Genomic DNA, 27196 nt, shown 5'->3' on the forward strand with positions numbered 1-27196 from the left:
CAAAATTGAATAGTCCAGAGACTGTGGTTTCAATGAGACAGCAGAGCATGCTGAAGAGGCCGCATATGCCCTCACCCATAGCACCACCTCCAGGATTGCCACCATTAACCCGAGTTCCTGTAGATAAGACCACACTGTCTGACGTATTGTGTTCGTCAATAGACACACCTGTGCCATCAGCTTCTGAATGCAACCCTCCTGCAAGAACACCCTGCCCTGCTTTGTGTCAAATGGGACACAGAGATACTCCAGTGGTCAAGATGGCTGAAGAATGTTCTTGGCCAGGTTCACCATCAAATCTAGTTTTTGTAACAAGGAAATCACCTTGCACGAGACCTGAAGGCACACTTCCAGACTCTTGGCCCGAATCAGCTAATTATCTAACTATGGTGTACCAGAATCCCATCTTTTCTCAGCTCTGCCACCACCACCAACATAACCTTGGAAAAAGTTCTGGGCGTGGTGGCCAAACCAAAAAGTAGGCTCGAAACTGATAATGATGTCCCAAAACCGCAAAAACACAGAAATTGTTGTTGCTCTAGCCAGATGGGAATATGAAGGTACGTCTCAGATAAGCCCAGAGATGTCAGAAACTCCCCCGGCTGTACTGCCATTACCACTGAGCGCATTTTTGTTTGTTTGGGTTTTTTTTACAGCTAAGTTCACGCCAGCTAAAAAAAACAGTTACCAGACCAAGGCAGTTACCAGACCCTCATCTGAGGGAAGAATCCAAAGAAATCACCTCAGGAATTCTCAACTAAGAGAGGGACTGTAAGGTATCACCACAGGAGAGCAAGGCAAATAATTTTCCTTTAAAATTTTTAAGCAATCCGTAGTAGGAAGATGCATGTCCACCATCTGCTGGAGACGGAGAATACTGGCAAGCTGATGGCAGTGCAGGGATAAATATACCGTGATGTCAGCTTTGCTCAGTCTCCATCTGCTGGTAAAGGTGCATAAACCACTGCTTCTGGATTCACTTGTCTGAACACTAAGAAACTTAATGTTATGTAAGAGGCATAGAAATAAATAAATAAATATTGATCTACATAAAAGAGTGATCCTCAACAGGAAAATATAAGAATATAATGGAATGACATCACATACAAATGTTTTCCAAACATTTTTGCAGGCGACTCATCTGATGGCCAAAGAACATGAGAAACTGAAGAGAATGTGGGTTGGACAGGTATATGCAGCATTTTATTCCACACCCTGCCAGGGGGTGGCCATCCTGGTACATACAAATCTCCCATTGCAGATTTGCTAATCTCGCTGTGATCCTGATGGATATGTGATATTGGAGGGTAGCCTCTTTGGTTGAGGAGTGACTCTTGTGGCCATTCTGAATTCTATAATAAATTGAGAGAGGTGCTGTTGGACTTTGACACCCCAAGACTGTGCATGGGAGGAGATTGGAATATGTGTATACACCTAGATCCCGAAGAGGGGCAGCTAGACATGAATCTAATGGAGGGATTCTAAGTTTAATGCAACTGTTTGGACTGGTAGATATCTGGAAGGAAAGGAATCCTGTTTCTTCCCCAGACACCAAACACATGGACGCATAGATTATGTTGTATGTAATAATTCATTAGCAGCTACAGTTCTGGATTCAGAAAGCCTAACCTTGCACTATTGGCTCATCATGCTATATCAACCTCATTTAGCTCCCAGCAGGCCCTGGGTTTATTAAGACCATAGAGGCTGAATACCTCCTTGTTGGGTGGAGGGAAATGTTATCCAAGATTATGACCTTCATAATCCACCTAAGGGATACAACCCCATTTTGAGATGGGAATCACTCAAAGCAGTGATTCGAAGGGCAGTTATTTCTCATGCTAGCTGTCTTAACTGCCAAAGAAAATAGAGACAAAAAGAGCTGGAGACTAAGATAGGAACACTGCAAAAAACACACAAACTGACTGGGTCCAGGATAACGCTAGGGACGAGTTGAAACAGCTGCAGACCTCCACAGTAGAGAAAGTGTTGTGCTTTTCAAAACAAAAATATTACGAACAGGGGGACAAGGCAGGCTCACTGTTGGCAAAAGCAATCAAAATTAAGTCAGACAGCTCAGCCATTTATGGAATTAGAGATAAATAAGGGGCCACTAAACACTTACTGCAGACGATCAATAAGATGTTCACCTCCCATTTATCTATTTAGTTATTTATTGCTGAGTTTTATATACTGTCATTCGGAAAGCCATCATAACGGTTTACAAAGTTCAGATTACAATGTTTATCACAGTTGGTAAAATAGTAAACAGGGTGCATATTAAAGAGACAACCGATGACAGAAAAAAATTGGTGCATGCACTATGGGTTGCACGAAGGGGTGCACAAAGAGGGGAGCCCCTGTCGTGCCCCTTCGGTGAGCGACGCCTGGTGGTGAGGCGCATTTCAACGGTCGCCGGAGCTCTGAGTGACGTCGGGGGGGCGTGGTCTCCCGATCGGGTCCCTCTCACATTCATGCACTTCTCGCTTCCCCCTCACCTCCCGATGTTATCTCAAGTCCCCTCTGCTTCATGCTGCTGGTAGTCTCACGCGGGGGCCGAAAGATGGAGGGTGGCCTCCCCGCTCGCCTGGTGGTGAGGCTTTTTATAGGGAGCAGCTGGCACTTGTAGAGAAGGACATTACATCTTTTCTGGATCCATTGGACTTGCCACATATTTTGGCAGAGGACGCCAATGCAATAATACTTGTTACCCCTGATGAAGTTACTCAGGCAGGGGGGCTGGGGAAGTCCAGGGCCAAATGGATTCCCTTTCGAATTTTATAAATGTTTTGCAGATGTGATTGCTCCCAGCTTGAGTGATCTATATAATTATTTAAGAACTCCTACAGCTAGGGTGGGAAAGTTGACAGAGGCCCTTACAGTCTTAATCCATAAACGTCAAAGGACCCCACTGGAATGCTCCTCATATAGACCAATCTCTTAGATAAAAGCAGGATGTGAAGATCCTGGCAAAGATCCTTCACTGTAACTGGAGGAAATTATACCTACTTGAATCCATCCTGACACCGGATTTATTAAAGAGTGTGCATCACCTACAAATACACAGCAGCTGTTTAAATCAGGCCAATAAGACAGAAAATTGCAGAAGCCATAATATCAATGAGCGCAGATAAAGCATTCGACTGTGTATCGGGACTTTTCATGTTCAGTGTGTTAAAAGACTTCCAGTTCCCCGAGGCTTTCATTTCCTGGATTTGAGCACCGTATACCAATCCAACAGCATGGTTAGTCTTGTTGGGAGGGGGGGGGGGAGGATGTCTGACCCCCTTTAATATAGGCAAGGATGCCCCTTATCCCTGTTGATGTTTGACTTGGTAATTGAGCCGTTGGCCCAAGCTGTGCGTAGTTCTCGGAAAATTCAGGGATTTACGGTAGTTTGGGAAACTGCATTTATAAAATATCGCTATATGCGGATGACATCCTCCTCTATTTAACAAATCTTCCAGGCTTGATAAAACTGTGGAAACTTTTAGATCATTATGGCTCTTTGTCAGGGTACATGATAAATTATTCCAAGTTGGAAATTATGTTAGGGGGGGGGGGGGGAATTGAGTGGTAACCAAAGGGGGACAGATATATTCCAGAGAGCTGAGTCGTGTTTTAAGCACCTGGGTATATGGCTTCCCAAAGATCTTTCAAAACTGTAGAAAAAGATAACTGCGCTCTATCAATCACTAACATCAAAGCAGACTTGGGAAATTGAACGACTCTCCCTATTTCTCTGATTGGCAGAGTGAACTTAATAAAAATGGCCATACTTCCTCTGTCTGGGGGTATCTTTTTATGTGCTAGTGACTGCATTCCAGCTCCTTAGAGGAGCAGTGATGAGTTTTCTTTGGAAAGGAAAACCAGAGATTGAAATACAAGACAGAGATACAGGTGGATTGAGACTCCTGGAGTTCCAGTGGTATTACTGGGCAAGCAACATGGCATGTGTATGAATCTGGGTGAGTGAGGACCACTCACAATCTTGGCTAGGAATGGTGAAGGTAGCTAGAGTAGTGATGGCAAACTCCAGACCTCAAGTGCCACAAACAGACCAGTGGTTAGGATATCCACCATGAATATGCATGAGATAGATTTGCATACAATGGAGGCAGGGCATGCAAATCTTTCTCATGTATATTCATTGCGGATATCCTGAAAACCTGACCTGTTTGTGGCACTTGAGGACTGGAGTTTGCCATCCCTGCGCTAGAGGATGCAGTTTGGCCTCTTTGATGCAAATGCCTTTTTCCTCCCATATCTTCAGACCTATCCTTAGAGATCACTCAATATTAGCACATGCTCTGATGGTGTGGAGGGTGGTAAAATGTCATATTACTGGTTTGGACACAAAAGTATCTTATATGACATCATTTATACAAAATTTGCAGCTGTCCAAATGTACATTCTCTCCAGATATGGAGAGAGGGGCAGTGGATGGATTGAGATATCTCAGTCAATTGGTAGATAATGGTAATATAAAACCCTTTAATGAGCTGGTGGCAGAATATCAGATTCCTACTTCTACAAGATACCTGTATTTGCAATTACGTAAAGATATTACAAAATTAGTCACACTAAATAATGATTATGGAAGACAGCGTGGGGATAGAGGAGGTGCTGATCTTGATATTGCATAAATCCATCAAAGCTGACTTGTGCGAGACAGAAAACTCCCACAGCTGAATCAGTTTTTGAAACACAGATTTGAATAAAGAGTGGGATACTAGAACTTGGAAATCTATATGGAAAAGGTCAAGGAAAATCACGATTTGTTGCAAGGGGCAGGAAAGGCTGTATTGACTATTGAATCGCCTGTACCATACCCCAATTTTCTTTGCTAAGTTCAGTAATAATGCTAAAGAGTGCTGGCAGGGGTGAGGGGAAGAGGGAACATCTAGACATATGTGGTGGGCACATGTACATTTTCAAACATTTTGGGCTGAGGTCATGGACTGAATTTCTAGAATATTACACGGACAGAAATTGCAACCAGACCCTGCACTATATCTCACAAGGCTAAGGTCTGAGAGGTCCAGCATGAGGGGAAGTCACGCACTGGTTGGCCACTAGTTATATGCTGCACAACTTACAATCGCCCATCTGTGGAAACGACCCCCACTGACTGAATGCTGGGAAACAAAGATGGCAGGGATCAAGAGGACAGATATGGAAATATACGGAGATCTTACTGGCAGTAGAGGGGAGAGGACGGTATTGCTTAGGGTGCTTAAGTGACAGGGCAAATGACATATGTGATTTTTCTGTTACTGAGCTTCAATGGTTGTATTGTGACAGCTGTGATGTGAAATAGAAGATCCATCCTGTATTTCTGTGCTGTTGAAAAATTAAAAGTTACAAAAAATATAATTAGCAAGGTCGAGCAAACAAAAGGAAAAGAGGCTGTGATAAGACTTTTGTCTGTGCATTTGAGGATGCTATAGTCAATCTTTCGGGGTTTGTGATGCCGGCTAGGCAAGACAATTTATTTTATATATTTATTTGTTTTTCATCAGACATATCACACCGGTTTACAGTGGAAACAGAGGAGTCTGTTAGAGTAGACTTCTTGTGTCGTTTAAGATTAAACATTTTTAACATTTTACATTGCACTTTTTACATTGAGCTTTATAGCAGTGAACTTTGTGACCTGTTGTATTGAACTTTCTGACATTATGTAGTGAGGCTTTACAGTTTTTTGTGTTGAGACTTTGCAGTAAGAGTGGTAGAAGGTCTGTAGGGAGTCGTAATGAAACATTTCAGGGGAAGAGAATATCATTGAAGGTTTGCATCCAGGGTAGTGAGAAAGCTTAGGTTTTTGGGTTTGATCACAATAGGTGAATATGTGGATTTGATGTGGGGGAGCGCTCGTGTTCATGTGTTGGGTGGTCGTTGGGCAAGCTTTTTGGAAGAGCCACGTTTTTTGGTTCTTTTTGAAAGATTGGGTTGTGGGGTTGAGCCTGAGCTGGGGTGGGAGGCTGTTCCATAGTGTTGGACCTGCCTCTGTTGGGGCTCGTTCCCTTGTTGAGGTCAGGTGATGACGGAGTAGGAACGAGTCCAGTGTTGGTGGATCGGAGAGTTCTCTGGGAAGCTTGGAAATGAAGGGCAGGGGTCAGCCAGTCGAATTTTTCAGTGTATAGTGCTTTGTGTATGAATGTTAGGACTTTGTATTGAATTCTTTGTGGGATGGGCAGCCAGTGCAGGTTTTTGAGGATTGGTGAGATGTATTTGTATTACTCCTGGGGGGGAATCTGCACAATAACCTCCTCCTGCATGCTGAAAGAGGAACAAAGGGGCAGCGGCGGCAGCCCCCGCAGGCTGAAAGGCTGGTGAGGCTGCGACAGGAGGAGAGGACACCAGCACCGGGGAAGGGAGTTAGGGCTGAGGGGGGAGGAGTCAAGTTCTTGTTCTAGAATTTCCTGCCCACTGAACAAGATCTGTGGGAAAGTGGCAGTGAGAGCAAAGCTGGGAAAAAGGACCCAGGTTGCTGGCAGCTGGCGAAGGGGAGGGGAAGAAGCAGAGGAAAAAACCAGGCTAGGGAAGGAAGAAAACACCATATGGAAGGGACCTGCCGTCCTCAAAATTAAAAAAACAAAAAATAACTGCTCTTCCCCCCCCCCCCCCCCAAAGCGGGTGAAGGTGGTCGTTCTGACATGAAAATGAAGACAGGATACTAAAGGCCAGGCCCTGCTGTCCCTGCTTCTGTCAAAAAGCCAGTGAAAGTCATGACAGAACCTTCACTACCTCAGAGGATGCCCTGATGAGACCTCTTCCTTCAAGTGAGCATCACTAAAAATATATGAAAATATATATATATATATATATATATATATATATATATAAAATATGAAATCTCTTACCTGCGGGCATTTTCAGTCCTAAATGAAGAGGTACTTTCAACAATGCATTATTGTTTACCAAACGTCAGTAGCCCAGCTGAAAAGAGAAGAAAAACAGGAGACATGCTGATCAGAAATACCAGGAAGGATGCTCTTCCTCCAGATAAAAAGAGATGGTTGTCTGTGCCGGGAAGCTGATACAAGGAATGACCATAAGATAGAATCTGGCATACGAGACTGATTTTTTTTTTTTAACTGACTACACACAGAATCACTAGGTACAAAGTATGATGGTTTTGCACTGAAGTATCTGGAATCAGAGATCCATCTATAGAGTAGCCCCTGAGGCAGCTCCTGTGTGAGCAAAACTCGGCCAGAGTCGGGCAAGTCCCTTGATACACCGATCTTCTTTGTTTCTTCGCTACTCAGCAGTATTGGATCGGCTTCCGCTTTGTTTTTTGGGTCCTATCCCCACCAGTATACACCGCCCTCCTGGGACAATACATTGAATTGAAGAGTGAAAAGCAAAACAAGAGTAGTTTGTAAAGGATTGTAAAGGTAGCACTGAAGATCTGAAAACCACCATATTTTAGTTTGGATTTTGAAGTCATTTCATTTGTTCGGGTCCCAATATATTTGTTACAGTTCAAAACAAGAGTCCAAATGGAGAAGTCTGGGTATCAATGACTTAAACCTTCCCTGAACACTGGGGCTGAAGATCCTGGCCCCAACCGAGCAATAGGGACGTGCATTTGTCTGGAACAAAATAAGAAACGTTAATGACATTTCCTATTTTGTTTCATTTCATTTTCAAAATAAAATGACAGAAAATCCAGTTCACATTTTAATTTTCTTTACTTTATTTTGAAAAAAAAAAACCAAGAACTCTGTGGGCCCCCAATCTGTCCCATGGTCTCTCCTCTGACTCCTCCCCTTTGAAAGCTATTGGGGCCAGGAACCTCCCTGGCCCTCATTGACCCCTCCTGTGGAGTCCACTGCAAAGTAAAAGGGGCAGGAAGGATGAACATTCATCTCCTGCCCCATAGCGTCATCTTCAAAATGGTGCCAGTGGCCCCAAGACCAGGCTCCACAGTGACTTTAAAATGGCCCAGTCTGGGGGCCAGCTCACGGGTTCAGAAAGAGGATGCTTTTCTGTGTGTCTTTGTACTGCTGCCAGCAATTCTATTTGATAGATTCCCCATAATCTCTAAGGAGAAATAGTTTGTCAGGGGTTTTCTGTTTCCAATGTACCACAATTCTGCACTTTGCTGCCACACAGATCTGAATTATCAGCTTTTCATTGTCCTTTGTCCCTTCATCTACTGGAGAATGTAGAAAGAACACCAAAGGATCTTTTTGTAATACAACATTAGTAATATAAAAAAATCAATTGCTTAACCATTTCCCAAAAAGGAACAATCTACACCTCACAGTCCCCACAATTCCTCCAAAATATATCTGAGTTATCAGGATAAAGGCTTTTTAGACTCTGAGGAGTATAATACCTCCTATAGTAGACTTTGAAAGTATTCTTCATCAGATTTATTTATTTATAGTTTTTTATATACCGCGGCACGTGCAGCACATCACCTTGGTTTACAGCAAACAGTAATTCAGCCATAGGCTTTACAATAAACATAAGTGGAAAAAGCCAAACGCTTGTTTAACAGTTAACTAGGAATATAAATATCACATACATATGTGTAACAATGATAACTGAAATAATTAACTTAAAGTCTGTCCTGTAGGGAATTTTTTTTTTTTTTCCGGGAATAATACGGGGAGGGAAAGGCAAGGTAGGGGGTAGGAATCAGGTGGAGGTTGAGCAGCGAGGTATGTAATTTGCATGAGTCCCATCCTTCAAGGGTAGGCTTTTCTAAACAGCCATGTTTTTAGGGGGGAGGAATCAGGTGGAGGTTGAGCAGCGAGGTATGTAATTTGCATGAGTCCCATCCTTCAAGGGTAGGCTTTTCTAAACAGCCATGTTTTTAGGTTATGTTTACATTTTCGGTGGCAGGGTTCCTGGCGCAGCTCCGAGGGCATACTGTTCCACATTGTGGTTCCTGCTATGATGAGCGAGCGTTCTTTTGTAGATGCATGTTTAGTTAGTTTAGGAGAAGGGATCGGCAGTCTGGCCTGATGTTGGGATCTGATTGGACGGTTTGTTTTTTTGAAATACAGGTGCTCAGAGAACCATTGCATGTTTTGGTTATAGATGGCCTTGTGTATCAGCGTAATAGATTTGTATATGATCCTGGATGCTACGGGTAGCCAGTGAAGGGATTGAAGCACGGGAGTGATGTGAACGTGGCGCTGCGTGTTGGTGATGATACGAGCCGCTGCATTTTGTAGCATTTGTAATGGTTGTAACGTGCTTTTTGGTAGGCCTAATAGCAATGCGTTGCAGTAGTCAAGCTTTGATAGAATAGTAGCTTGTAGTACTGTGCGGAAGTGCACAGATGTGCCTATATGGACATTTTAGCCACTCATCATCTAATGTTCAGTGAGCAAATGATTTCATTTTCCCAGGCTCATGCTTAAGCTTCACTTGTTCTAGTTTAAACAAGTCTTCATACATTTTAGAAATGAAACCTTTAGACGGAAACCCAGTATTACAAAACTTTTCAAAAAGAGAGAATACTTCAATGATATTGTTTGTTTCACATCATGCCAAACCTGAATATAGGCATAAGAGTCAAAATCCACCAGCTGAAACTTCTCCTTCAAGGTTGCAAACTCAATCCATTCCTGAGAATTCAATGATTGACCCACCCTTGTCAACCCTCTTTCCTCCTCCTTTTTAAAACTACTTTCTATGCCCACTGGAAAACCCTCATTAAATTGTAGTGGTAGTAAGGGAGAAAGTTTTCCCCATGAAGGCGGTCCCTATACATTTTCCAGACCTCCAAACTATGCTAAGTACAGGGACTCACTACTTCATGGAGATACTTCCTCCCTTTCAGTGTCCAAAACGTAGTAATGTAGAGGAATATTTCCCAAATAGTACTGTTCCATATTTACCCACTGACATATCTTGGAGAATTCATGCCATTCGTCTGTTGCTCTAAGTTGGGAAACTTTTTAATCATGAATCGCATTTGGAACTCCCAGTCCTCCTCGGCAGAAACTAAATACCATAGGGTATAGCAAAAGAGGTGGGCGGCACCTTAAGGACTAACTATGCCAAGAAGTGCAGAATCATGCATATGGGGTGTGGAAATCCGAAAGAAAATGTATTCGATGGGAGGTGAAAGGCTGATGTGCACGGATCTGGAAAGAAATACGACGAGTGAGGTAATCAAATTTGCAGATGATACAAAATTGTTCAGAGTAGTTAAATCACAAGCAGATTGTGATAAATTGCAGGAAGACCTTGTAAGGCTGGAAAATTGGGCATCCAAATGGCAGATGAAATTTAATGTGGATAAGTGCAAGGTGATGCATATAGGGAAAAATAACCCATGCTATAGTTACACAATGTTAGGTTCCATATTAGGTGCTACAACCCAAGAAAGAGATCTAGGTGTCATAGTGGATAACACATTGAAATCGTCGGTTCAGTGTGCTGCGGCAGTCAAAAAAGCAAACAGAATGTTGGGAATTATTAGAAAGGGAATGGTGAATAAAACGGAAAATGTCATAATGCCTCTGTATCGCTCCATGGTGAGACCACACCTTGAATACTGTGTACAATTCTGGCATCTCAAAAAAGATATAATTGCGATGGAGAAGGTACAGAGAAGGGCTACCAAAATGATAAGGGGAATGGAACAGCTCCCCTATGAGGAAAGACTAAAGAGGTTAGGACTTTTCAGCTTGGAGAAGAGACGGCTGAGGGGGGATATGATAGAGGTGTTTAAAATCATGAGAGGTCTAGAACGGGTAGATGTGAATCGGTTATTTACTCTTTTCGGATAATAGAAAGACTAGGGGGCACTCCATGAAGTTAGCATGTGGCACATATATTTATTTATTTTATTTATTTATTTATTTATTTAAAACTTTTCTATACCGTCGTATAGTAGAGCACCATCACAACGGTTTATAGTTAGGCACAAATATGTGGTTTCTAATTTATCCAAAGGGTGCCGTTATTATACGGTTACATTGTTCGATAATATACTCTAAATGGGAAAGGGTGTGATTACCATTTACTATTAACTGTCTTTATAATTTAATACTTAAATTGTGAGAAAATAACAAAAGTAAGCAATACTGCTTTTTCTTTGTGAATTCCTGCTTTGTGTATGTGTTATTCCGTTACCTCACTGTGAAATGCTTTTTTGAAGAGTCATGTTTTTAAGCCTTTTATTTCTTTCATTAGTCTTAATTCTAGTGGTAATGTGTTCCATAATAATGGTCCTGCCAAAGATAGTGCTCTCTCTCTTGGGTCAACTTTGCTGTTTTGACTGAGGGTATGGTTAGTAGAGCTTTATTGGCTGATCTTAGATTTCTTTGGGGGACATGTAGTCGTAATGCGGTGTTTAGCCAGTCCGAGTTTTCGTCGTTTACTAGCTTATGAACTGTGCATAGTGCTTTAAATTGAATTCTCTGTTCTATTGGGAGCCAGTGTAAATCTGCAAGTGTTTGGGTGATATGATCTCTTCTGCCTTTACCAGTAAGTATTCTGGCAGCCGAGTTCTGTAGTATTTGCAGTGGCCTGATAGTGGTGTATGGTAATCCTAGGAAAAGTGTGTTGCAGTAGTCCGGAGAAATCGGAGAAATTCTTTTTCACTCAACGCACAATTAAACTCTGGAATTTGTTGCCAGAGGATGTGGTTAGTGCAGTTAGTATAGCTGTGTTTAAAAAAGGATTGGATAAGTTCTTGGATCATTACCTGCTATTAATTAAGTTGACTTATATAATAACCACCGCTATTATTAGCAAAGGTAACATGGACTAGACTTAGTTTTTGGGTACTTGCCAGGTTCTTATGGCCTGGATTGGCCACTGTTGGAAACAGGATGCTGGGCTTGATGGACCCTTGGTCTGACCCAGTATGGCATATTCTTATGTTCTTATGAGCAGGAGAGAGACCTTGGGGTGATAGTGTCTAACGATCTGAAGTCGACGAAACAATGTGACAAGGCGATAGCTAAAGCCAGAAGAATGCTGGGCTACATAGAGAGAGGAATATCTAGAAAGAGAAAGGAAGTGATAATCCCCTTATACAGGTCCTTGGTGAGGCCTCACCTGGAGTACTGTGTTCAGTTCTGGAGACCGTATCTCCGAAGGGACAGAGACAGGATGGAGGCAGTCCAGAGAAGGGCGACCAAAAAGGTGGAGGGTCTTCATCGAATGACTTATGAGGAGAGATTGAAGAATATAAATATGTATACCCTGGAGGAAAGGAGGAGCAGGGGTGATATGATACAGACGTTCAAATACTTGAAAGGATTTAAATGATCCAAAGTCAAAGACAAACCTTTTCCGTTGGAAAAAAAATCAGCAGAACCAGTTGTCACGATTTAAAACTCCAGGGAGGAAGATTCCGAACCAATGTCAGGACGTATTTCTTCATGGAGAGGGTGGTGGATGCCTGGAACGCCCTTCCGGAGGAAGTGGTGAAGACCAAAACTGTGAAGGATTTCAAAGGGGCGTGGGATAAACACTGTGGATTCTTAAAGCCTGGAGGATGGGAATGAAGAGAAGAGGTAGGGGGGTGGCTTGCTGGAATGACGGCTACTACCTGGTTAATTACACCCTTACTTAATAAACATTCACATGGTTAATGCGACTCCAACATTGCTCTATGCTTCAACGGCAAGAGGAAATGTGGAAAAGAGGATTTGCATTCAGGCAACAACCAACAGGGTAGCACAGTCTGGGTAAACAAATAAGCGAGGGAATAGCTTGCTTGTTGTGGCGGTTACTATCCCAAACCAATTAAGCCTGTTACTTCACTTGGAAAGCATATCCAGTGCAGCTCACTGCTTCAACAGCAGGGGGGAATGAAGAAATAGGATTTACATCCAGACAACATTTAACAAGGCATTGATCTGAGCAGTATGAGTATACAAACATCGGGGTAACTTGCTCGATATGACGGTTACTACCCTCAAACATTAAGCCTTATACTTGCCTTGCGACGCCGATCCGAGCGACAGCCGCTGCGACTCTGACCTGAACACAGAGGGCCACCGCTGCGCCCCCGTTGCGCCGCCCCTGACACGTGGCAAAGAGACCCTCTTGGCCCAGGTCGCGGTCATGCCTGCCCCCGGACCTAGCAGGCGAAACTGCCACCGAGAAACCGCCACGCTCGCCAGACTCGCCGGCCCCGCTCGCAGTCAGAACTGGGCCTGCAGCCCCTCACACAGCCCGGCCTACCCGTTCTCAGCACCGCAGCTCCTGACACACAGGCCTGAAGCTTGAACTGTCTTCCACTGGCCGGCAGCATCTCTCCTCCCCCCCCCCCCCCCCCCCGGCTGACCTCAGAACGTCAGCGAGGGACTGTGCCGCCGAGGGACCCCACCGATAAATTCAGCTGCAGAGAGCCTATAAGACCCTTGCAACGCCGATCCGAGTGACGGAGACCGCCGCTGCGACTCCGACTCGAACACAGAGGGCCACCGCTGTGCTCCCGTTGCACCGCCCCTGACACGTGGCAAAGAGACCCTCTTGGCCCAGGTTGCTGCCACGCTCGCCAGACTCGCCCACCCTGCTCGCAGTCAGAACTGGGCCTGCAGCCCCTCACACAGCCCGGCCTACCCGTTCTCAGCACCGCAGCTCCTGACACACAGGCCTGAAGCTTGAACCGCCTTCCGCTGGCCAGCAGCATCTCTCCGCCCCCCCCCCCCCCGGGACCCTTCCGATAAATTCAGCTACAGTAAGCCTTTGGCGTCGTGCGCCAAAGGGGCCTGCCCCTTCGTGTCGCCCCCTGAAGTGCTAACACCACCTCCCTTGTGAAGACACACCACCTCTGCTGCTCCCATTAACCTGCCTCACTCACCACATCCTCACCCGAACCAGCGTTCAACCCTGTAGTCCAGTTTCAACAATTATGGAAACCACCGAAACACCCCCCCCCCCCTTCCCAACACCGTCCACACTAACTGCGGACTCCTAACACCTAACTCCACTCCCAAACGTTAACACACCAACGACGTGGGACAAGAATCAGCTCAGGACTGAACTTTTAAATCTAACGGTGTCCCAATCAGAGGGAATGCAACTAAGAGGCATGCCCCTTAATGCTGTCCCTTACAACTACTAATGATTGCTCAATCAGCACCACCCAACTAGTCTAGAACCCCCTCACCCTGACCACCTCCCCACACGTGTAGTGCCCCACACAACACCTCACCCTTACTCCCAACTAGAAATCCCCCTTCCCCACCCCCACTACCTTCCCTAACTCCGGCCATCACCCCCATAATCACCTCCCGATCCCTACCCCCTTCAACACTAACATCCACACCCAGCCCACGCACCCCAACAACCCCAGAATGCACTTGCATCCTGTCACACACAACATGAACACCCACGCCATACCCAAACCAACACACAACCATCCCTCCCCTAACACAAAACACCACACATAGCCACACCCACATACCTCCAAATACAAACACCACACCAACCACAACCAACACACACACCAACACTCACAACAACGACCAAGACGCTTCACAAACATCTCTAGAAACACAAACACCCACATGGCAACACTATCCCTCCTATCACTCATCCTAATTAATGCACAGTCTGTCACCAAGAAAATCCCCATACTACAACTGCCCCGACATCCTATGCATCACAGAATCATGGCTCAAGAAATCCGACACAGCTTTAATCAACCAACTACCCCTCTCAACTCACAATATCTTCTCAATACCAAGACCAAAAAGAAAAGGAGGCGGACTACTCTTAATAGCCTCAAAGAAATTCAAATTTTCACAACACTACATTAATCAACCCCCACCCCTGGAGATAGGCCTCTTCAAAACAAAAAATCTTCAAGTCATGTTGATATACGCTCCACCGAAATCCCTAGAGCTCCATCTATCATTGAAAGTATCCCATCACACATCAACATGGACACCCCAGCAATCATATTAGCTGACTTCAACCTCCACATAGATTCCACTCCCCAGTCCCAAACATGCAAACTAATACTCGACACCATGTCAGCCATCGGTTTCAAACAAATAGTAAACATACCAACTCAAAAATCATGTCAGCCATAGGTTTCAAACAAATAGTAAACATACCAACTCAAAAATCTGGTCACACCCTCGACCTCATATTTATCAACACCAAAACAGCACGCACTAACAAGCCCCTTACAGCGATTAACATCCCATGGTCCGACCATAAACTTATCCAAACCACGCTTCAACTCAAAACCAACCATACCAAAACCAACAACAAAAAATACATCACATTCCCTAAACCATGACCCAGTGAAGTCATCACAGAAGCCCTCACCTCCGTGCTAAAGGACCTTAACACAGCAAACACAGCCACAAACGCATGGGTTAACATCAACGCTGAAATCGCCAAAGCAAAATGTCCTATCATCACCAAAGAAATCAGAACTGAAAAAACACTCATAAAGCGCCATGGTACAAGCATGAACTGAAAAACACAAGACGATTACTCCATCAAGCTGAAAAAAAATGGAGAAAAGATCCTACCACACCCCACCGGGACAAATACAGATCAATACTCCACATCTACAAAACTGTCATAGACAAGGCCAAATGCGAATACTATGCAAGGAAAATCATGAACACCAATACAACTCAAGATCCCTCTTCAACTTCGTCACCAAGCTGACACAACCCAACCAAACCCCTCCTGCCAATGAGAACGAAACAATAACATGTGAAGCTAGCACTGTTCTTTCTGGACAAAGTCACCAAACTAATAACCACCTCCCCTCAATCAACCAAGGAAACACTGACACCACAGCCCACCACTGTCCCCACATGGACCACCTTTGAAACTACAGCCTCCTCCAAGATAAAAAAAAACATCATACCGAAAATAAACCCAGCCACACACTCCCTTGATCCTATTCCGAACAAATCCTTGAAACTAATCCCAGACATCATAGCCAAACCTATAGCTAACATCATCAACAAATCACTAGAACAAGGAAACTTCCCTGAAGCCCTCAAATGCGCAATCATCAAACCTATTCTCAAAAAAACCACACCTTGATGCTGCTGACCCTACCAATTTCAGACCTCTTATCTAAAAAATTCTTGAAAAGACTGTAAACCATCAACTCTCCGAACACTCAGAAACCAAAAAAATCCTATACTCATCCCAACACGGATTCAGAAAAATACTTAGCACGGAAACACTCCTACTCACCATTGCCAACTCAGCACTCAGAGGTCTAGACACCGGACAAGCATACCTTCTCATACTACTGGACATATCTGCCGCATTCGACACCATCAACCACAACACCCTCCTAACCAGACTAAGTGAAATCGGATTAGATGGTACTACAATCAAATAGTTCAGATCCTACCTCTCAAACAGAACCTACAAAGTAACCTTCAACAACAAGGAATCAAAACAATACCCCCTTTCACATGGAGTCCCTCAAGGTTCTTTTCTCTCCTCCACCCTTTTCAACATCTACATGCTCCCACTTTGCAAACTCCTCACTGACCTGGGCCTCCAATACTTCATTTACGCCTATGATGTCCAGATCCTTATCCCCATGAAAGGAAACATACAGAACACCCTGCTACAATGGAACTCCATACTAACCCAAATACAAAAACTCCTATCCCAAATAGCACTCACCCTCAATCACACAAAAACTGAAATCTTACACATCTCTAACAAACCACCAGCACGTTCCACCAGCATGGAACATTCAAGACTACACATCCTTGCAAAGTACAAACATCTAGTCACAAGTGCAAGAAACCTAGGCGTCACCCTCGACTCCGAACTCAACCTGAAAACCTACATCAACACTATAATAAAAGAAGGCTATTTCAAATTACAAATCCTAAAAAAAAAAAAAAATCAAACCCCTACTACTCAGTCAAAATTATCAATCCATACTCCAAGCCATCATCTTCTCCAAACTCGACTACTGCAACTCCATCCTCCACCCTCAAACCCCTCCAATTACTCCAAAATTCGGCAGCCAGATCCCTCACAAACAGCAAGCGCTCCACACACATCACCCCCATACTAAAAGACCTCCACTGGCTCCCCATAACCCACAGAATCCAATACAAAACCCTTACCCTAATACACAAATCCCTTAACAATAAAAAAAAGACTGGCTAAAGGACACCCTTTTCCTATACACCTCCCAAAGAAACCTACGAACCAACAGCTCCGGACTACTTTCCATTCCCTCCAACAAACAGGTCCAACGCACCTCAACACGAGAACGAGCAATCTCACTAGCAGGACCCACACTATGGAACAAACTACCTGCAAATCTCAGAACGGAACCCTCATCACAGATATTTAAGAAATCACTAAAAACATGGCTATTCCAAAAAGCCTACCCTGACAACAGTTAACTCCACGTCATCTCCAATGACCACTACCAAACAGATCCCCAACCCACACATATCCTACAATGAAGACACTTAATAGTCAAATTAATCAGTAGCTATTATACTGCCACGAAAATAAGCTGTTTTGTTTCTAAAATGTTACAATTCTTTTCTCTACAATACTATAGTTCATAAGAACATGCCATACTGGGTCAGACAAAGGGGCCATCAAGCCTGGCATCCTGTTTCCAACAGTGGCCAATCCAGGCCATAAGAACCTGGTAAGTACCCAAAACCTAAGTCTATTCCATGTTACCGTTGCTAGTAATAGCAGTGGCTATTTTCTAAGTCAACTTAATAGCTGGTAATGGACTTCTCCTCCAAGAACTTATCCAATCCTTTTTAAAACACAGCTATACTAACTGCACTAACCACATCCTCTGGCAACAAATTCCAGAGTTTAATTGTGCGTTGCGTGAAGAAGAACTTTCTCTGATTAGTTTTAAATGAGCCACATGCTAACTTCATGGAGTGCCCCCTAGTCTATTATCTGAAAGAGTAAATAGCCGATTCACATCTACCCGTTCTAGACCTCTCATGATTTTAAACAACTGAATAGCCTAGTGGTTAGAGCAGTGGACTATGAACCAGGAGACCAGGGTTCAAGTCCTGCTATCGCTCCTTGTGACCTTGGACAAATCACTTTACCCTCCATTGCCTCAGGTACAAGTCTTAGATTGTAAGCCCTCTGGGGATAGGGAAATACCTACAGTACCTGAATGTAAACTGGTGCGATATCTCGATTGAGATTGAATATCGGTATATAAAAATAATAAATAAATAAATATCACCCCTCAGCCATCTCTTCTACAAGCTGAAAAGTCCTAACTTCTTTAGTCTTTCCTCATAGGGGAGCTGTTCCATTCCCCTTATTTTGGTAGCCCTTCTCTGTAACTTCTCCATCGCAATTATATCTTTTTTGAGATGCGGCGACCAGAATTGTACACAGTATTCAAGGTGGGGTCTCACCATGGAGCGATACAGAGGCATTATGACATTTTCCGTTTTATTCACCATTCCCTTTCTAATAATTCCCAACATTCTGTTTGCTTTTTTGACTGCCGCAGCACACTGAACCGACGATTTCAATGTGTTATCCACTATGACACCTAAGAACATAAGAACATAAGAAAATGCCATACTGGGTCAGACCAAGGGTTCATCAAGCCCAGCATCCTGTTTCCAACAGTGGCCAATCCAGGCCATAAGAACCTGGCAAGTACCCAAAATCTAAGTCTATTCCATGTAACCATTGCTAATGGCAGTGGCTATTCTCTAAGTGAACTTAATAGCAGTTAATGGACTTCTCCTCCAAGAACTTATCCAATCCTTTTTTAAACACAGCTATACTAACTGCACTAACCACATTCTCTGGCAACAAATTCCAGAGTTTAATTGTGCGTTGAGTAAAAAAGAACTTTCTCCGATTAGTTTTAAATGTGCCCCATGCTAACTTCATGGAGTGCCCCCTAGTCTTTCTACTATCCGAAAGAGTAAATAACCGATTCACATCTACCCGTTCTAGACCTCTCATGATTTTAAACACCTCTATCATATCCCCCCTCAGTCGTCTCTTCTCCACCTAGATCTCTTTCTTATGTGGTAGCACCTAATATGGAACCTAACATTGTGTAATTATAGCAAGGGTTATTTTTCCCTATATGCATCACCTTGCACTTATCCACAGTAAATTTCATCTGCCATTTGGATGCCCAATTTTCCAGTCTCACAAGGTCCTCCTGCAATTTATCACAATCTGCTTGTGATTTAACTACTCTGGATAATTTTGTATCATCTACAAATCTAATTACCTCTCTGGTAGTATTCCTTTACAGATCATTTATAAATATATTGAAAAGCACGGGTCCCAGTACAGATCCTTGAGGCACTCCACTGTTTGCCCATTTCCACTGTCCTAGCCAATTCCCTACCCTTGACCCTTCTATTGCCCAGTCATGTCTTTCCTTAATTGAACCTGTCTTTGATAGGCCCCCTCTGTCTTTACAGTTTTGTACTTGTACTATGCCTACCTCAGTTTTCACTATTTATTTACGTGTCACACCTATACAGAGTTATGAACTAGTATGGAATGGCGGTAGATAAAATACATAAATACATATTTTATATCCTACGCATGTAGTTTATAAAATAGCGCAGATTTTTCTGCCCAGCGAGATACGTGAGTTTATGGGCACACCCGCGGCCCTTTTAAAATCTACCTTTTAGTGCATGGGAGACTAGAGCAGCGCCGCCAGCAGGGCAAAAGAGGCAGTGCACACCTGTAGACATCGAACAGTTATGTCCGTGTTTTAAAGAGAAGCAGTAAAGCCTTGTCGCCAAAAACTTTAAAAATGTTTTACATTTTAAAGAACTGAGTGGAAAGACAGAGAGGGCACTTAAACGTTCATGCTGCCCGGCTCAGCATGGGCCATTCCGCTCCCTGCTGCCGCCCGTTAAGTTTTAGCCTGCGCGGATTCAGGGAGCACAAATCTGGCGCTAGCTCCGCCCAAAAATACAAGTTTGGAAGCGAACGCCGCGGATGATCGCCGCTGCCGCTGGGTGTGTGGTGGATCCGGGCTGCCTCGCGGCCACTTACCGGGAGCGAGGGCCGCGAGCGCCCACCGCCGCCGCGGGAGGCAGGCGGGCCGGGCCTCTGCTCTCTGCCGCCGGCGGCCGCCGCTCTGTTTACGTCCTCAGCTGAACGCGTCCATAGAGATAGCGTCGCAGGTTCCCGTGCGTCACAACCCACAGGCCGGGCGCGCGCGGCTCAGAGCCGCCCCTGATTGGCCGGCCGGCCTCAGGAAGCCCGGGCACTGAGCTGCCAGGGGCTGTCACGCCTGCTGCTTGTCGGCCGCAGGGCGTTTTGCAGTCCCTCGCAGTTTGTTTATAAGCCAAACCTTCCCTTTGCGAGGAGGCTGGTCCTAGTCCTTCAGTTAGCTCTTGCCGGCCCCAGGGAGGGAAATAGGCGTGCTTCTTGTTAGCGGATAACATCTTTTTTTATTGGAATAAATACATTTCTTGATTAGCTTTGAAGAGCTAATATTCTCTTCTTCAGATGAGCAAAAGACGACATTTTACCAGGAAATATAAAGTAGTTTGGCTGCAATAAGTGAATCATAAAAGGTATTTCAGTGATAAGGGGGTTGGAAGAGGAGCAGGTTTGATAGGTGATTAGAATATGACACATGGCTCATAATTAGGGACTGTTTTCAGATTTTTTATTTTATTTTTCCTGGGAGTTTATCAGTGTTACTGCAAGAGCAAAAATTTGAAACATAACCACGCATTTTTTTTCCATTTTTCCCTTTTTAGTTCATGGTGCAATAAACACTTGATAAGTTCCCAGGAAAAATAAAATAAAAACTAAAAATAAAGCTTCCTACTCTCAGGGCTGGTGTGTCCATTAAGCGAACTTTGGCAGTCGCCTCTGGCACCGAGCCGTAGGGGGCGCCAAAGAGCAGCCATGTGGTGTCGCAAGCAGGGCCTATCCCACTCATGGCAAACAGATATAGAGACTGTGTGCTTCTCAGGGCCACGAGCGTGCTGCTTGTGGTCCTCAGAATCACACAGTATCGCGCCCCCCTCTGTTTTGGCGCCAACTGTTTCTATTTCTTTGCTGCTAGCGGGATAGGCCCCACTTGCGCACCACGTGGCTGCTCTTCAGCGCCTCCTATGGCTCGGCACCGAAACAGGTAAGGGGGCGCGACGGGGGGCGGAAGCACAAGAGTCGCCTAGGGCACCCAATACCCTTGCACCAGCCCTGCCTACTCATAATCGTAACCCTATGCCTTTTGTCAGTTCCAAAGTGTCTGAGTCTTTACTTTTAAAAGTATTGCATTTCTGGATTATTTTCTTTTTTTAAACATTTTTTTTACTTTTCATAATCAATATTAAAGAAGAAATGGCCTCCAAGAAAAATAAACATAAATTGAAATGATATACAAACAAAAGGATGAGTCCACAACATTAAAAAAGAAGGATAAAAAAAACAGTAAAATAAGAAAACATAATCAAATAAGTAAATCAGTCAAGCAAGCAGACAAAATGTTAACCACAATCCTCCACCAGTATATTGCTAACTCCAGAAGCTCCTCTAGACCCCACAAATCACTGAAATTGAGCAGATTCATAGAAACAGATGTAGCTTCCTGAAATTTAACCAAACACTTAACAGGAAATTCTAAGAAAAAAGCAGCTCCTAACGCAAGAACAGCTTGCTTGAGTCCCAAAAAAGCTTTCTTCTTTATCTTGAATCTTGTTTGCAAAGATCAGGGAAAACCCTGTCCTTGACATTGCAGAATTCAACCTCCCAATTTAAAAAAACGAACTTAATGCTCAGTCCCGATCATGCTCAAGAACGAACAACGCCAACAGCATTGCTTTTAAGATAGGATACGCCAAAGAGGATTCCAAGAGTGCAGTTAATTCAAAATCGTCAATATTTAGTTTATCCCCCTCAAGGTTTTCACTTGTCGGTTGGAAAGCTTCAGAGGGATATTTCCAGATATCTATGAATTATTTCTTTAACATGTTAAATCGATGAAACTACAGAAGACTAAGAAAAACTGATAAAGCATATATTTTTCCTCCTAATTTGATTTTTGGTAGTCTCCAGTCTATTATGCAAAATCTGATTATCCAACTTAAGGATTGACTTGGAAGCTACCAAAAAATGAATGAATATTTTCTTCACACTTTTTAAGATTTTGATTAAGCACAAGGAAGCATATATCTTGAAAAGATCTTTTCTCAGAAGCCATCTTACAGAATTCACACAAATCAGAAAATCAACACTTTAAGGAAGACTCCATACCTAACACAAGTGCCAAAACATCTCCCAATGACACATTCAATGGGAGCTGAGGCAGGGAAGCCAAGGTAAATTGGCCTGGAGTAGGAACAAGAAGCAAGGAGATCGTATCAACAGTAAAAAAAATTATTTTCCTTCTTCATTGTCAAAATTAGTTGAGCTTACGTCCTGAAAAACACCCAGTCAATAACTCACCCAATTCCAGCCTTAGTGAGTCTACAGAGGCTGTGGCTCCAGCAGCAACAATCTCCTTTGCCGTCAATTACTAGGGATTTGCAGGAGAAAAAAAAATCATTTTTGGGAGGTTTTTTTTTCCACAAATTTCGATCCTTGGATTGTTTGATTCGTTTTCATTTGTGAGAAAAAAACAAATCAAACAAACAGAAAACAAGGCCTCCTGGGGCCTCCCACCCACCCACCCAAATAAATGCTGGGGCTGGGATCCCTCCCCAGCTCCCACTTACCGGGTCCGGTGGGCATCTGCTGGCTTCGGCCTTGCTGTAGGCCAAGGGCGCAGTAGGTCATTGCAATCTTGGCCTATTCAAGGCCAAGGCTTCAGCCTGACCCGAAGGCCTAGGCCAGAGCACAGACTCAGACCAGAACCCGCAACCCAGCCCAGATATCGGGGCCTTGGCCTGGGCTAGATGCCGCGACATAACCCGGAGGCCAGGTCTCAGCACCAGGAGTTCAGCCTAAGCTACAGTCCAGGTTGATGCCATAACCTGGCTCGGATGCTGGGTCCTAATGCTGGGGCCTCAGCCTGGACCCAGGACTCAGAGCCTCTTCTTGGTCCTCTTCGTGCCGTACGCTGCAACCCCAGAATCAGGACCCAGCCTTCTGGCCGAGGCACTGGAGTCAGGCCTGTGTCTGGGCCTAGGCCCTGGTGTCGAGTTGTGGCATTGGGCCTGGGGTCAGGACTCAACCTCCGGGTCGGGTTGTGGCATCGGGACCCGGCCTCCGGGTTGGGCCACGGCGTAGACCTAGGCTCCGGCTTCAGGAGGCCCCAGCATTGGGACCCAGCTTTCATTGGATACCCAACAGATAAGGTAAGTTTTTGTTTAAACAAATAATGCGTGATATGATAATGTATCGTGCTTGGTACTCATATGGTATTAGATCTGTTGTAACACATTTTGGGTATGAGCTTAGCCATCAGAAAGTCAAGAGTAAATGGAATTACAATTACAATATAGTGAACCTTCCATACCAAATCAGCACTAAGTGCCAGCACTTAAACAGTAACAACTCTATCTATGAAAAGGCAACACTACAAATATTACAGCAGGCCCTAAAACAACAATAAATCTGCTATTAGGAAAACAGAACAAGCCAGGCTGTAGATCCCTACACAGAAACCTTATGCTAGCAGAACCCCTCAACTCGGTCACACATTCAAAACAAGAGATAGACCTTCAACAAATACAGAATAAAAAAAAAATTATAAATAGAAACATGCAGACAAAATCTGAACTGGAAAACGCAACAAGCCAGACTCTGTATACAGTGCAACAATGGAAAACCAGAAACAGAACCATTTTTCATTTAAAAAAACAATAAAGACATATAAATTATTAATCATAATAGCAAAATCATACTAGAAAAAAATATTTCAAAATAGCTGAGAAATAACAACCAAAAATAAAAAACTCATTTTCCAAACCCCAATAAAATACTTGAGTACAGCAAACACATCAAATAAAACTAATAAAGATAAAGAAAGAATCACCCTCTTTATATTCCTGGAAACGTTTGAGTTCCAGATGCCCTAAGATTGTCATGGATTAGCTTTGGGGTGGGAGGAGTATATTGTAAACAAACTTTCTCCTCTATCTCTCACCCATACATACATACATGCTCTCACACACATGTTTCATTCTCACAAACACACGTACTCTCCACACATTTTCTCAGTTACACACATACACGTGCTCTCCACATACACACGTGCTGTCGATCACACACACATAGAAGCACTTTCATTCACTCACTTGCTCCCCTCCCTCAGCACATGGAGCAGCAGCAGTCTCTTCCAACTTCAGCCCCTATGGCCCACAGGACTCTTGCTCTATTTTCCGGCCGCAGGGGCTGCAAATGTTCTGCGTCCTGCTCAGGCCAAATGGATTTATAATGCTTTGCCTCCTGTTCCTGTCCAAGTGCGGCCCACTGATTCTCCTGCTCTTGAGCGAGCGACATGCCAGCGACTGCTGCTGCTGCTGCTGCTCCTCCTGAAAGTGCGCGGCTTACTGCTTCTCTTCTTAGTTCGTGCTCTTGATGGCGGCTTGGCTGCTGCTTTTTTTGTCTGACCACACATAGCTTGGGCCTACCGCTAGGCCTCCTGCTCCTCTCCGCTGCACCAACCGATGCTCCAACATGCTCGTTCCTACTTTAAAGGAGATAGTATCTCCTCCTTCCATAACGCGGACCAACTGCATTTCTTCCTCTTTGGGTCCCCAGCATAGAAAGGAAGGAGGATGTACCCTCCCCGCACTGCCCCCAGAACACTGGCACTCTAGGCAACCGCCTTGTTCATCTAGTGCTTCCACCAGCCCTGCTGACCAGTGAATGTTTCACTTTGAGTAGTCCACTACACCAGCGTTTCCCAACCGTATCTCTGGTGTGCAACAGCAGTCTTCAGTTTCTCTTTTCTCTAAAACAGCTGGCCTGCAGCATAACCTCCCACCAGCAGGGGGAAGCAGAGAGCAGCGCTTGTCTGCTGCTGCTGCTCTTGCTTACTCCTCTGCTGGCTCTTCTCTACAATTGAAACTGCACAGGGCCCTGGAGGCTCACAAGTCCTGCTGGCCCCATGCGGTTCCCATTACAGAGGGAAACAGGCAGAGAAGAAAGAAACATCACCAGATAAGTGCTGCTGGAAAGGATAGCCGAATTTGCTAGGAAGGTGGGGGTGTTGGGGGAGAGGGAAGGGTAGGTGATGGAGTAAGGGGGAAGAGAAAGGGAATGAAAGAGAAAGTGCTGATGCCAAGGGGGGGGGGGGGGAGAGAGTAGGAAAGGGAAGGTGATGGAAGGGAGTAGTGGCTTCAGGAAATCATTAAGCACCGAATCACTTCTTATTTCCTTGACAGATTTCCTCATCTTAAGCCTTGACAAAGGCCAGGCCTATCTATTGATCCTCTTGGACCTCTCAGCCACCTTTGACACTGTTAACCATACAATGCTCCTTAACCAACTATTGAACATCAGCATAACAGGCACCGCATTGGCCTGGTTCAATACATGCTTGAAAAACAGAGGCTACAAGATCAAAATACACAGCAAAGAATCTAAGCGCTACCCTTCATCTCTAGGAGTCCCACAAGTCTCATCCCTCTTACCTACTCTCTTTAACATCTACCTTCTCCCTCTCTGCCAGTTACTAACCAACTTGAACCTAAAATACTATCTGTACGCCGACGATGTCCAGATTGTGATCCCCATCAAAGAATCCATCAAAAAAACCCTAGATCTATGGGAAACATGCCTTTGAGAGATCAACTCCCTCCTCTCCAGTCTGAATTTAATCCTAAATTCCTCAAAAACTGAACTCCTTCTCATATCCACGGAGAACGGCTACATCCCCACAAATCCTTCAGCAAACTTACAAACAGTCCAAGTGAGAGATCTGGGAGCGATCATTGATAATCGGCTAAACCTAAAAGCTTTTATAAACCAAACCACCAAGGACTGCTTTCATAAACTGCATGTCCTAAAAAGTTCCACAACCATGACTACAGGACAATCTTACAAGCAATAATCTTCTCCAAGTTAGACTATTGCAACTCTTTATTATTAGGTCTCCCATCATCGCATACTAAACCTCTTCAGATGGTTCAAAACACGGCAGCCAGAATACTGACAAATACACGGAGAAGAGATCACATCTCCCCAATCCTCAAAGACTTACACTGGCTGCCGATTCATTATAGAATATTATATAAGTCCATCACCACAATATACAAAGCTATCCAACAAATCGCTCCGCTCAACCTACAAATCCCTTTCAAAAAACACACCTCCTCCAGACCCATAAGAGAGCACTATAAGGATTCTCTTCAGGTACCTCACTCCAAAACCTCCCTCCACATAACCTTCAGAGACGGGGCTTTCTCCACAGCAGGACCTCCTCTCTGGAGCTACGGCAGGAACCCTGCCTCCCAACATGCAGGAAAAGACTCAAAAGGTGGCTATTCAAAAAAGCCTTCCCAGACTCGGATTAAACTCATAACTCACCGCTAACCAACTTCCAGTCACCACCCGTATGCAGAAAACCATTACTTCCCTTATGTAAAAAACTTCAAAAAGTTCAAATGGGAAAGTCCTAGTAAATCCCATAATTCTTTGTAATATATTTCGGTTAATATATTCTGTTAAATTTCCTATCATTTTTTCTGCTCCCAGTTGTACTTATCCCTGTTTTATTGTAACTGTAACTGGTTTTTGTTCCGCACCTGTTATTTATTTCGTTCACTGTACCTTTTATTGTAAACCGGCATGATGTGATAGAAAAAACTAAAATAAATAAATAAAAATAACCCACTGGACCTCTGAACACTAAGAAACAACGAGTTTAGCACGCAAACTCGCCTGTGCAAATTTAGGTGCACTGCATTAGCCTCTGTGCAGTGGGCATTCTTTTATGTCAATGGAGGTGTTAATTCATTGATATTTGTAAACCACTGAAGATGATTTCATGCATGCTACATATCTTTCCTTTGTTGTACCCTAAATCCCACTGACTCTCCTTGTGACCTTGGGCAAGTCACTTCAACATCCATTGCATCAGTACAAACTTAGGGCCTCGTTAGAAAGCCATATTAAACCATTTACCACATGGTAAACAGCCTAACACAGAGATAATGCACAGCATTTAAAATAATGCAAATTATTCTGCCCCAGCACTGCAAGTATACTAATGAGTTGATTAATATACTGTGTTATAGAGTCCATCAAGCTAGGGTGAGAGAACATAGTAGAAAAGTCATCTTTGTGAGACTTTCTTCACTCC

The 27196-nt window shown here is 44.1% G+C and overlaps 1 protein-coding gene across 1 annotated transcript in view; it reads right to left on the bottom strand.

Annotated features, from left to right (window-relative positions):
• Positions 1-20142, bottom strand: part of AHI1 (Abelson helper integration site 1) — a 559431-nt gene extending 539289 nt beyond the window's left edge. Inside the window, 2 exon segments of the mRNA XM_029596614.1 lie at positions 6867-6942; positions 19984-20142. Coding sequence (XP_029452474.1) covers positions 6867-6876 — 10 coding nt within the window. The 5' untranslated portion in view covers positions 6877-6942; positions 19984-20142.
• Between the last annotated feature and the right edge of the window lie 7054 nt (positions 20143-27196).

This window comes from Rhinatrema bivittatum, chromosome 3 (genome assembly GCF_901001135.1).
Source record: "Rhinatrema bivittatum chromosome 3, aRhiBiv1.1, whole genome shotgun sequence".
Classification (NCBI taxonomy): Eukaryota; Metazoa; Chordata; class Amphibia; order Gymnophiona; family Rhinatrematidae; genus Rhinatrema; species Rhinatrema bivittatum.